Source organism: Lindgomyces ingoldianus (assembly GCF_010093535.1).
Source record: "Lindgomyces ingoldianus strain ATCC 200398 unplaced genomic scaffold BDR25scaffold_2, whole genome shotgun sequence".
Classification (NCBI taxonomy): domain Eukaryota; kingdom Fungi; phylum Ascomycota; class Dothideomycetes; order Pleosporales; family Lindgomycetaceae; genus Lindgomyces; species Lindgomyces ingoldianus.
The window spans coordinates 2515267-2527754 of NW_022985163.1; the positions used below are offsets into that span (position 1 = coordinate 2515267).

The window sequence follows — 12488 nt, forward strand, 5'->3', positions numbered from 1 at the left end:
TCTTAAAAATGCCTATTACAGACTATTTTCTATTGCAGAGTTATCTATCCACGCCTCTTGCCGCCTTACAGGCCTTATCTAGTCCTATCTGCTCTTGTTACTAGGGAGAACTAGTTATTTTATAGTTAATTAGACCTTAATCTTGCGTCTCTAGAGACCTATAGTCTTAGCTGTTTTAACTAGAGTACAGTGTACTTTAATTAAATTATACTACTTGTACAGATTACGTGAGCTGTAACAGTTACAATACGTACACCTACCTCTCCTCCTCCCTGTTGTACGAACGTACACAAAATCTCACCTGTACAGGCCTCAAAATCGCCCAATCGTACAGTACTACGCCTCGTTGGAAGCCCTGGCTCCACAGTAGCAACTCAATTGAGTTTCGTGAGAGGGGCAACCACTCAAAGGTTAGTACGACAATCAGCGGGAACTAGAAGATTACCTGGAGAGCAACTTCCTTTCGTCCCGAGAACACCTCATCAACTACTAGTGCAGTGAAGTTCTCAATTACGGCGTACGCGTCTCCACAAACGTCAAGGGCAATCCACCGTTCTATATCAAAGCCGTTGTAGTCGGCTACGGGAGAGAGGTCCCGAGAAGTGGTTGGGGCTATCTTACTCCCAGTTTGTGGAGTACAAGACTAGCAGCAGGAAGGACCTGGGGGGCTACGACAAGAGTAATTGACTGGTTCTAGATGTCTAAGAGTTTGTTAAGTGTACCTTGACATAGTCAGGCTACATTGCTTTCTATTCCCATCTGATTCAGCGTGTGCGAAGAGTTATAAATTCCTAGACTATTCTATATGAATTTGAGTAATTCGTAAAAGTTATTCAACCTATTTCCTCTCGGTAATCATTCTAAAGGGGTGGCAGCAAGCACCAACAAAAGCGACGTGTCATAGAAAACAGCCACCTTCCGAGGGCATCTCTTTAGATGGTCGCCCAGTAGTTAGATGAGTGCAACTGTGTTCGGCGTCCTTCTGCATATATTGCTTACCTATTCACTGCCATCGCAAGTCATATCTCTACAGTTATTTCAAGTGGATTCAACGGCCCCTCTCCCCCCCTGCATTCGTCCAGTTTCTTGCAGCAGTAGCCTTCCTTGAAAGCGCATACATGTTACGCACAGATTCCCAATCAGTCGTCAATTTTTCCGACGGCTATCCATGATCAGGAACGCTCCGCAGAAGACAATATTTACTCGATCCAACCCTGTCGTCATAACCTTAGGATTATATTCCGCGGCACCAAACAAAGAACTCTTCCTTCAACCTAACCTATATCATACAGCATTCATCGACCTTCAAACAGCTAAATCTACTTATAGCCTAGTGCTTCAACCATTCCGGCCGTACCGACTCATCTGATAGCCCTACGCTAGGACTGTTGACGTAGAAAACGGTTGACCGTACATCACTCTCCTAGCGATAGGTACTGCGGGTTTAGTCCAAGTGGGCACCATCGCGGATAATGATTAGAAGCTCATGAAAAGGGCTAAAGAATCAGGAGGCAATACCTGAAATACACATAGCTTTCTTGCTGAATACTACCTAGTATAGGAAGCCCGTGAAGGCAGAGAAAATTAGAAGAGATCCCGAGTTAGTTGCCTCATCTGTTCAGCGAACTCTAAAGAGTAGAACATCGATTTGTGCGGATTGGAGATTTTCCGAAATCCCGAATCCATTGGTTTATTCTGAAAAGGCCTCCGTTTTCGGGGGGGAAACCCCGCAAGATATGAGGTCCCTCAGCCAACCCGACATGGTTTAGAGGGGAATCTGATATTCCGGTGGCTTTCTACCCTTGCAGAAACCAAGCCCCCCTGCTTCTTATCACGTGTAATTTCTGCGGATCATCCCACAAGCTCGGTTTTGTATTGTGATATTTTCGGTATATTCTTACCCCGAAATTCACAGGTTGGATTTCGTATTCCATCCGGTATATCATCGACCCAGCGACGTGTAGAAACCACGAACGAAGAACACCAAATTGAACCCCTATTTCAACGCTCTTTGTAGCCCACACAATTTAGCCCTAAGACCACCCTTCAACATGTCCACCCTCTCATCTCATTCCCTCAAAGCCTCCTCCATTCACACCACCATCCATCTCCTCACAACCAATCTCGTGAACATCAAAGACCAAACCGGAGAGTTTCTACTCAAGCTTCCCGACGGTCGTATAATTGACACCAAAGGCTGGAACGACTGGGAATGGACCCACGGCATCGGCCTCTACGGTCTCTGGAACTACTACACCCTAACTTCTTCCCCCCCTGTCCTCGAAACAATAACATCCTGGTTCGACACGCAGCTCGCAAAAGGCACGACTAAGAATATCAATACCATGGCTGTGTTCCTGACCCTAGCGTATTTGTATGAGGAATCTGGGAACAGGACGTATTTGCCGTGGTTGGATACTTGGGCGGAATGGCTGATGCATGGGTTGCCGAGGACGAAGTTTGGAGGGTTTCAGCACGAGACGTATAACAGTTTCAATAAGGATGAGCTGTGGGACGACACGCTTATGATGTCTGCGTTACCGCTTGCGAAGATTGGGTTGGTGTTGAAGAGACCCGAATATGTGGACGAGGCGAAAAGGCAGTTTTTGCTACATTGTCAGTATCTATTTGACACTTCCACGGGACTATTCTTCCACGGCTGGAAATTTGGAGACGGGGAATCAGAATCCAACGACGAGCAGGGACGTTTGGGTCATAACTTCGCGCGAGCGAGATGGGCGAGGGGGAATTCCTGGCTCACGATTGCGATCCCAGATTTCGTTGAACTGCTAGACCTCTCGCCAACGGATCCAACGCGAGTGTTCCTACTCGGCCTTCTCGATGCACAATGCGCAGCCCTCAAGAACCTTCAATGTGAAAATGGCATGTGGCGCACGCTCCTTGACATTCCCGCCAGCGCAGGGAGTTACGAAGAAGCGTCTGCGACCGCGGGCTTCGCCTACGGGATGCTTAAAGCCGTGCGAAAGAGATATATCGGACCGGAGTATCTGGACTGCGCTGTTAAGGCAGTGAAAGCAGTGATTGGGAGGGTTAGTAAGGATGGGGAGTTGCAGGATGTTAGTTTTGGGACGGCTATGGGGCGTGATTTGCAACATTATATGGATATTAAGGTTACGAGTATGCCGTATGGACAGGCGATGGCGATTATGGCTTTGGGGGAGTTTCTGAGGACGTTTATATAGGGGGAAGTACCAAGGCGACAGATAGAGGGGAAGGAGGTGAAAATATGGGATCGTCATTGTAGAACAGCTAGCCATATTTACAATTAGAAATGCATATGACCAAGGGTCTTCATATATGAGTAGTGATGCAACCGAACATCAACGCTGCACATAAACCCATTAGCCAAATATCTAAATATACATAGGTAGAGCAACTCACATACGCTTAAAATTCGAGAGGATTATTAAGCCCCCTAAGCTTCTTATTCTTGCAAACGTACGATCCAGCTGTGACCTTCGTTCCTCCACTGTAAACCTCTGGGCCTGGAACAACGTACGAGGATACCGCGGCATGGATATTGACCTTGATTCCGGGGTCGGTGGCCTTGTATGCTCCCGGGAACTTGACAGTCGCCGGGCTGGCGCTTCCACCACCAGAGACGGTGAGTTGGTCTACGAAACTGTCAGCATGTTCCCCCATCCCAAATGGATACATAACAAATCCCGGACTCACAACAGCTCATGTAAAATTGAGCGCCGTTTGCCTGGCCAGCGGTGTGCAGCGCAATGACTTCGGCTCTGAGTAGATAATCGCCAGCCGGGATATCACTAGGAATCTTGACATCCATCTTTCCACAGCAGGCGTTCAGATCCTTGACACCCCAAAGATCGTTATCGGCAGCGCCCTTACTTGCTGCAGTCCAACCATCCTCGAAGATTTTGAACCATCCAGTAGACCCGTCTGCGGTTGCAGAATCGGAGACTTTCGTCATGTAAACCATAACAGGGCCGTAGTGGGCGCCACCGATGGCTTCGTTCTTGCATGAACGATCATTAGGTTGCTTCAATACTTCTCTGTTAGAACTTTGTACTAGAGGAAGAGTGAATGGAGATGAAGGGGGAAGGGAGGACGGACCTGGTGCATCTCAACTGTCACAGTATCCCCCGCAGCTACTGCACACTTCCCCGACACACCCTTTGTGCCGCCGACATTGCAACGAATATCGTTACCCGCCACGTTTGTCACGGGTGTGTTTGAACCCGTTCCACCAGGCATTCGAACACATGTTGTTCCCTTATCTACACCGTTGACCCAAAGCTCTTGCCAGATGGCATGGCTGGCAGCTTGCTGGACGGCAAGCGCCGAAGCAAGAAGAAATAACTTCATGGCTGGAGAACGACGACAGTGCAAATGGGAGAAGAGCGAAGGTGAAGGCGAAGATGACGGGGCGGACAAGAACAAGGACAGAACTAGAAGGTCTGACCGAGACGTCCAGTATTATACTCTCCATCCCACAGCCATTTCGTCATGTGGCCTTCCCAAGTTCCTCATATGTCAGGCGGCGTTATATTACATCTCATATAAACGCCCTCGCTTTCAAGTAAACGCATCTATCCTAGGCTCTCCGCATTGCGCTCCCCCAGAAACGATGCATGAACTAGGACGCCACCGGCAGTCGAGTGCATCCGAGAAATTGCGCAAATTGAGCGGGATTCTGGGTTTGGTGAGTCGGTAGGACAAGAGAAGCTTTTCGACGAAGGAACTTAGATGAAACGTAATCTAACCGGGAGAACGGAGGTAAGAGCCGGAACACAATGAGCATTGCCCACGTAAAAAATGCCAGATTGGTGGAGGGTTACAAATATCGCTGGCTAGAATCTGGGGACAGTGTTCGGAGGCGACAGAGGAGATGTGGAGGGTGTGTGATGCGGGGTGCAGTTACGAGGGTGGTGCTGAGCCGCGATCGATGGGAGAAGATGATGACGCGAACACGTGAAGCGCAAACACCTTCAGAAACATGCCTAGGTTTGTGAGGCCTATGAGAGCCGCGAAGAAACTCTTCGTTTATGGTCTGTGAGTGAAATGGATGGCTCTCTACCTGGGACTCGGTCAGAAGAAAATTACAACAGTTAAAGATAAATAAGCCATTTGAAACATAGGTGGAGGGTAGGGGTGGTATATAGTAGAACAAGCATTACATTTCAATAGGATTGGTCTCAGTGTTCTGGAGACTCATTGTTTCGTAAAGGTGCCAACTTCTAGAGTCATATCAAGAAACCCAGACGAAATAGATTTGAAGGACAGGGGTGGCAGAGTAGCATGGAGATAGAATACCCTCGCAAATCTGGAATCCGGATGCTATATTTTGATTCAGAAAGCTGGATTTCATTGCGCCTTAATAATGTACGCACCTCAAGGGGTAGCCCTGATGCTAAGCCCGCTTGGCAGCCTACAACCAAGTCGAGTCGTGCCTCGCCGTGTTTATAGCTTGGAGAATCCACTAGAATCCATCAACAAGCTAGGAGATAATTCACCCCCTCCTAAGCATTCCATAGCGCGAGCCTGGGTGCGGAACGTTTGGCCTGGCCTGGCCGTGCAAGTATATATGCCACGGCTTCCAGGCATAATCGTAGAAGCTCGTCAACTCGAAGCGCCATCGCATCTCATTTGTGGCAATCCCCTTGTCACAGTCCATGCAGGACCACCGTCCTAGGAGCGTTGGGTGCCGATTGAGCGCCTCTCTGTGGAGAACGTTGAGGAGCACCACCTTTCTCACGTTCTTGTAGTACCATATGGATGTCAAGACCATATTGAGCTCCCGCACCCTGTGCTCTCGAGTGGTTGCACTTGTATCCGGCAGGTCGAGGATGATTGTTAGTGAGTCAAGGCGGAGGGCAGGGTATTTGATGTGATCGAAATGGCACCGGAATGGCTGGAGGGATTCATAGAGACCAGCAGCAGACGTGTTGATAGACACATGGCGAATGTGGGCAATCTGTGTGGGCTCAAGAACGAGCAGACGGCGCTGGCAGGTGAGGGAGGCGCGGGGGAGCCAATTGATGTTGTGTGTAGTGTGGGCAAAAGCAAGAAGCTTCGCTTCGACGTACAGCTGGCGGCAGGTGAGGAGGGGCTCGAGGTTCAGCGACGACCTCGGCGGAGCAAGAACGTGCTCGGGGGGAGAGCCGAAGACAAACTCATAAATCAAAAGACGAAGCTCTGGTGGGATCATGAACAAGGGTGAAGGAGCAAGAGTAGGGACGAAAGGCTGGAGGTGAGCATCCATACTGCCGCATTAACAGGTTGCGAGTATGCAAGGCTTCATGAAGCTACAAAAGCAGAGTCATGATGGGGGGTCTTGGGGGGGACCGCTCAATGTCATTGGCATGGTGCAACTGCTAATGGGGTCTCTGAGGAGGCTGCGGGGCGGGTGATTGCACTCCAGCGCTCCTTGGACGTATGGTTGAGGGCAGAGCAAGGCCGCCCTTCACTGCTACTAAGGGCTTGGTGGTGAGGCTGAGGCGGTTGCTGGGGAAAGAGCAGTTTGCGCAGACCGCAGGGCGGTGAGTGGGGTTTGCCTGGGGCGGAACACACTGATTGGCTGCAGCTCGTTTCGCCGCGATTCTACCGGCACCTTGCTAGAAGATTCTCGAGCTCCAGCAGCGACTATATCAGCACGCCCTCAGATTCTGCTTCCTCCTCCCTCTCCTCATCGAATTGCTTCCTCCCAACCAGTCCACTACAGTCGGCCCCATCTTCGAGTTCTCCCTCTCGAACGCACCTTCCTCCACCCAACCGTCACTCAATTCTTTCTCAAGTCGTAAGTGCCTTCCCCCGCCGACTCGTCCCTGCCTTTGCGTCTGCTGTGAGGCAGCAACACAAAACAAAAAGTCTCTCTTCTGCTCCCACTACACCTCGCACTGTCTTCCTACTTGCCTTACTGCACACTTTCGTGAATCCGTATTGAACGTACATGGGCCGAACTGACTCGGCTCACGCACAGTAATTCTCCCTGTCCGCGCCAAACTCCCTTGCCACTCACTTCCCCCAACCCCCCAAAATGTCGTCTGAGACGTTCGAGTTCCAGGCCGAGATCTCTCAGCTCCTCGGCCTGATCATCAATACTGTCTACTCAAACAAGGAGATCTTCCTACGAGAACTGATTTCCAATGCTTCCGATGCTCTCGACAAGATCCGGTATGAGGCCCTGTCCGACCCCAGCAAGCTCGACAGTGGCAAGGACCTCCGCATCGACATCATCCCCGACAAGGAGGGGAAGACCCTGACTATCCAGGATACCGGTATTGGCATGACCAAGGCTGTAAGTTCCTGATCCCTGTAATAATTAAAGACGGCGACTCATTTTCACGCAGGACCTCATCAACAATCTCGGCACCATTGCTCGGTCAGGTACTAAGCAGTTCATGGAGGCTCTCACCGCTGGTGCCGATATCTCCATGATTGGCCAGTTCGGTGTCGGTTTCTACTCTGCCTACCTTGTGGCTGACCGCGTCTCTGTCGTCTCCAAGCACAACGACGATGAGCAGTACATCTGGGAGTCAAGTGCCGGTGGTACCTTCAAAATCACTGAGGATACCGAGGGTGAGCAAATCGGTCGTGGTACCAAGATCATCCTCCACCTCAAGGATGAGCAGACCGACTACCTGAACGAGAGCAAGATCAAGGAGGTCGTCAAGAAGCACTCCGAGTTCATCTCCTACCCGATCTACCTCCACGTCCTCAAGGAGACCGAGAAGGAGGTCGAGGATGATGAGGCTGAGGAGGCCGAAGAGGGCGACGAGAAGAAGCCCAAGGTCGAGGAGGTCGATGATGAGGAGGAGGAAAAGAAGAAGAAGACCAAGAAGGTCAAGGAGTCCAAGATCGAGGAGGAAGAGCTCAACAAGACAAAGCCGATCTGGACCCGAAACCCCCAGGACATCACCCAGGAAGAGTACGCCTCGTTCTACAAGTCGCTGTCAAATGACTGGGAAGACCACCTTGCAGTCAAGCACTTCTCCGTTGAGGGTCAGCTCGAGTTCCGCGCGATCCTCTTCGTTCCCAAGCGAGCTCCGTTTGACCTCTTCGAGACCAAGAAGACGAAGAATAACATCAAGCTCTACGTCCGCCGCGTCTTCATCACTGATGATGCGACCGATCTTATTCCCGAGTGGCTGAGCTTCATCAAGGGTGTCGTCGATTCGGAAGACCTTCCTCTCAACTTGTCCCGTGAGACTCTCCAGCAGAACAAGATCATGAAGGTTATCCGCAAGAACATTGTCAAGAAGACCCTTGAGCTCTTCAACGAGATTGCCGAGGACCGTGAGCAGTTCGACAAGTTCTACTCGGCCTTCAGCAAGAACATCAAGCTCGGCATTCATGAGGACTCCCAGAACCGCCAGTCACTCGCCAAGCTCCTTCGATTCAACTCGACCAAGTCTGGCGATGAGACCACGTCTCTCACCGACTACATCACCCGCATGCCAGAGCACCAGAAGCAGATGTACTACATCACCGGCGAGTCGCTCAAGGCTGTACAGAAGTCTCCATTCCTTGACTCTCTCAAGGACAAGGGCTTCGAGGTCTTGTTCTTGGTTGACCCAATCGATGAGTATGCCATGACTCAGCTCAAGGAGTTTGACGGCAAGAAGCTCGTCGACATTACCAAGGACTTCGAGCTGGAGGAGTCCGAGGAGGAGAAGAAGCAGCGTGAAGCCGAGGAGAAAGAGTTCGAAGGTCTCGCCAAGAGCCTCAAGAACGTCCTCGGTGAAAAGGTTGAGAAGGTCGTTGTCAGCCACAAGCTCATCGGCTCACCCTGCGCTATCCGAACCGGTCAGTTTGGTTGGTCTGCTAACATGGAGCGTATCATGAAGGCTCAGGCTCTACGTGACACCTCCATGAGCTCCTACATGTCATCGAAGAAGACTTTCGAGATCTCTCCTAAGTCTCCGATCATCAAAGAGCTCAAGCGCAAGGTCGAGGCTGATGGCGAGGAGGACCGCACCGTCAAGTCCATCACTCTCCTGCTCTTCGAGACCTCTCTCCTCGTCTCTGGCTTCACCATCGACGAGCCCGTTCAGTACGCCGAGCGCATCCACAAGCTCGTCTCTCTCGGCCTAAACGTCGACGAGGAGGTCGAGACAGTTGAGGAGGCCAAGGCCGAGGAGGAAGCTCCGGCTGAGGCGGCAGCAGGCGAGAGCGCTATGGAGGAGGTCGACTAAACGGTTCAGGCGGGAGCAAAAGTTCGGCGCTTGGATTCCCCATTTTCATGTGTTAATGTCTTTTTTTCCCTTTTTACCTCCACAACGCTTCTTGCATGGCAGGTTAATATCCTGCGGCGTCTTTCAGAGTGGGTGGAGAAATGACTGGATGGATTCCCAAACGTGTACTCTAGGTAGACCACTGATGGCTCTGGTCATCTAATTCTCTCAGTAGCGAGGTTATGAATTGATGTGAGGAATTTTCAAATGAATAAGGGTCACGACTTGCTGTGCATCCAAACGTGTTCGCTTTCCACATGTATGCATTGTTGCAGATCAGAAGTAGAAACATGAAGATTGACTTCAGACAGGGGGCGGAGTGCTCATCTCCCCTGCAGTGATGTTCAACAAAATTCACAATAGTATGTTCCTTCCTCTACCCCCTCGACCTCGATCCGACATAACACCTAACCCTAATTTCACTGAACTCATTGCTCGAGGATATCATTCCATACTTTCTACGGGATGGTCAAACCTCTTTAATTTCCGGAGTGCAGTAAGCCATCTATGTCTTTCAAAAGCAGTTTCACGAAGTCAAGGTTAGCAGGTCAATGCTGCCCCTTTGTTTCTCAGCATGGCTAATCTCAATAGTAGAAGTATGTGCAATGCTGCAAGGTGAGAATTTCACTGCCATGTCTCACTCAAGCCCCTATCTCTAGGGCCCAATATTTTCCTCCCGAGGCCCTTCACTGTATGGCTATCTCGTTGAAGTTTCCACTGTATCATACGCAGGACCTTAATCAATTCAAACCCTCACCCACAAACAACATCCTTCTCATCTCAAGACACTACGATCTCTCCCACACCATCTCCTTTAACCCCCCAAAGGCCTCTCCGCCCATCAAACCCAACAAACACCTCCTCAACCAACTGACATGCGGACCTATCCCCCTTCCTCATCAACAAAAACGGTATACTCGCATTTCATAAAATCCCAACAACCCACCTATCCTTGTAAACGGTGGCCCAGGACCCATTTACTCATTTTCCGTCGTGAAAAAAAGAGTGAGCAGCAGACCCAACGCATCTAGCAAGAAGCGACATCTTCGGCTACTGTTTTGCTTGTTTCAGACATTCTGGCCAGACGCGTGTGGAAGGGTTTCAGGTCAATTATGTGAAACCCCTGCTAACGCTGAGTGGAAACATGATGTTGATTCCAGATTAGAGCTCGGCCATGAGTGTTTCTTTATCTGTGTCGGAGAGCTAGGCATCGGAGAGGATACAATATTCTTTAGGAGGAAGCAGCTACATAGAGTATATAGAGTGGTGTTGTCGAGTCTGCTGATGCTTCGGCGGCGGCTGTTTGCGTCGCTAGAGGCGTGCGGAAGTAGGCCTGGAGACTGAGATATGTGTTGTTGAAATATTGGTATTGGAAGCCGAGGATGGAGTTGGAAGTGAGGAGGAGGATTTTCCACCGCGGATCGAGTGGTGTGTCCCAATCTGTGCTGCCGTCGAGAGCTTGGCTGATGATACTAACTGTGATTCCACGAAGTTTGATTTCTGGCTGGTCGTTGGCACTACTACTGTGGAGTCTCAGGATATCCATTTTTCGTGTTATTCAGGCCTAGAACAAGTATTATGTTGAATGCACCGACCAGCGACCTTCTCCGAAACGGTGCTAATCTGGGGTCCAAGATAGCAGGAACCGGGACACGGAAGACTCTAGCCTGTCACTATATCCAACTCTGACGAAGGTAAGAACCTAGAGCTGTCATTGCTGAAGCCAGAGCTAAGCGAAAATCACATAGACATCATTTACACTGACCGAATAGTCCACAACAATCGATAACCGGGCGCTTAGTCTTGAAAACCCTAAGAGTGCAAGAACATGGTTCCTCGGGTCGCTACATTCCTTTGCAGAAGGCCGTCACACCATACTTAGGAATGAAGATCTATTCCCGTCGGCAATACCCCAAGGTAATCCTTGCTACGAAACTTCTTGACGATGTGGCGTCAACGAGGGAGATCTTGTAGCATGAGTTTGACGTCAGTGTATGAGATATTTGCGTCCACCTTCTTGGAAACATCATAGCTATCTTCAAGTTTTGCATCCTCGAAGATGTCCCCAATGTAGAAAAAGAATGTGTTGGCGATAAGGTTGGATCCCGGTAAATTCCTAAGCCCACACATGATACCTACTACTTTCTTCATGACAAAAATTCCTGAAAACCCCATAGCCTGTAATAATGCGGTCTTTATATAGCTATTCCAGCGCTGTCACTATTTTTGGTTCAGAAGGGTCTTGAATACTCGACAGGAAACCGGAGGCATCGTGCTGATTTCGAAACCATTCCAGCTCCCCAGGAATATCTCCTTACTCTTGTACCCCCTGTTCAACGAGCGCTTTTCCCCACAGAAAGAATAAGGCCGTGCCATAGTCGCTCGCATCTCCGATTTTCCCAAGCTGCGCAATAACTTCTCCCACACTGCTGTAGATCCTCGACATAATCCCTGGTAGTTAGACTCTTTTAAATCCCGTTGATTCTTGCAAAAATGTACGCACAACGCTTGCGCAAGTCCATTCTTCCGAAGAAGTCCTAGCGCGGAGAAGAGGTTCGTGGTTGCGGCGACGTCAACGACGTGTACGACGATGGCGGGTTTTGCTATTGGGGAACCCCAGACGTAGGATAAGACTTTGTAAATTAGTCGGCCTAGAGATCCGCCGTGCGCATGGATAATTGAATTGGGGAGGAGAAAGACTGGCTGGGTTTGAGGATGAGAAGTCGTAGTTCATGGGCGCTAAAGGTTTGGTGTAGTATTTTGTATGGTTTTCTAGAAGCTTTGGAGGAGGCTATAATGCTTAGACTATGAGATAACACTCCTGTGTTCTGGTCACTGTTTTCGGCATGGTGTTTAATAGAACCTAGTACTGATCCTACTGTTACTGATGGTAGCAATCTCTTGGCAGTTTGGACGAAAGTGAATTGCCTTCCGTTACTGTACGGTTAATGAGGCTATAGTTACTGCAGTAGCTGCCTATACCAATTAATGTACCAATTAATTTCGTGTTTTGGTAACGCGTTCACGGAGGACATTTTCGCGTGTAGTACGAGGGCTGCTGTGGAACAGGGCGTGTTTAAATGCGCACTACTACACTAGATTTTGTGCTTTTTCAACTGTCCTATCTATTGTTAGTACAGAGTAGTGAACTAACTCCCTAATTTACCTACTTCTTGCCTGTAATATTGCCTCTATTGTCACTATAAGTATGCGAAAGCTCCTTTAAGCCCTACGTAGCACTTAAAGCTCGCAGCAACAGTACGCTGTTGC

General features: G+C 49.7%; 5 protein-coding genes across 5 annotated transcripts; 2 read left to right on the forward strand and 3 right to left on the reverse strand.

Annotated features, from left to right (window-relative positions):
- Positions 1-2051: 2051 nt before the first annotated feature.
- BDR25DRAFT_309537 (glycosyl hydrolase) lies at positions 2052-3033 on the forward strand (the record flags this gene model as incomplete). Its single annotated transcript, XM_033691097.1, has 2 exons — positions 2052-2978; positions 3031-3033. 2 exons carry the CDS (start codon positions 2052-2054, stop codon positions 3031-3033), a joined length of 930 nt encoding a protein of 309 aa, XP_033554118.1.
- Positions 3034-3311: 278 nt separating this feature from the next.
- Positions 3312-4564, reverse strand: BDR25DRAFT_45135 (glycoside hydrolase). The gene is made up of 4 exons (XM_033698585.1): positions 4099-4564; positions 3697-4024; positions 3403-3635; positions 3312-3347 (listed from the first exon to the last, which is right to left on the reverse strand). The coding sequence occupies exons 1-3, from the start codon at positions 4348-4350 to the stop codon at positions 3409-3411; spliced, it is 807 nt and encodes a 268-aa protein (XP_033554119.1). The 5' UTR covers positions 4351-4564; the 3' UTR covers positions 3312-3347; positions 3403-3408.
- A 476-nt stretch (positions 4565-5040) lies between these two features.
- BDR25DRAFT_45136 (uncharacterized protein) lies at positions 5041-6492 on the reverse strand. The gene is made up of 3 exons (XM_033698586.1): positions 5376-6492; positions 5163-5322; positions 5041-5058 (listed from the first exon to the last, which is right to left on the reverse strand). The coding sequence occupies exon 1, from the start codon at positions 6245-6247 to the stop codon at positions 5495-5497; it is 753 nt and encodes a 250-aa protein (XP_033554120.1). The 5' UTR covers positions 6248-6492; the 3' UTR covers positions 5041-5058; positions 5163-5322; positions 5376-5494.
- Positions 6493-6674: 182 nt separating this feature from the next.
- On the forward strand, positions 6675-9428 carry BDR25DRAFT_251902 (heat shock protein 90). The gene is made up of 2 exons (XM_033686149.1): positions 6675-7282; positions 7335-9428. The coding sequence occupies exons 1-2, from the start codon at positions 7022-7024 to the stop codon at positions 9177-9179; spliced, it is 2106 nt and encodes a 701-aa protein (XP_033554121.1). The 5' UTR covers positions 6675-7021; the 3' UTR covers positions 9180-9428.
- Positions 9429-10379: 951 nt separating this feature from the next.
- BDR25DRAFT_349227 (uncharacterized protein) lies at positions 10380-12253 on the reverse strand (the record flags this gene model as incomplete). Its single annotated transcript, XM_033694523.1, has 14 exons — positions 10380-10421; positions 10468-10750; positions 10810-10841; positions 10873-10920; positions 10984-11062; positions 11097-11110; positions 11150-11185; positions 11232-11396; positions 11440-11514; positions 11545-11647; positions 11722-11869; positions 11919-11990; positions 12055-12155; positions 12213-12253. The coding sequence occupies 14 exons, from the start codon at positions 12251-12253 to the stop codon at positions 10380-10382; spliced, it is 1239 nt and encodes a 412-aa protein (XP_033554122.1).
- Positions 12254-12488: the final 235 nt, after the last annotated feature.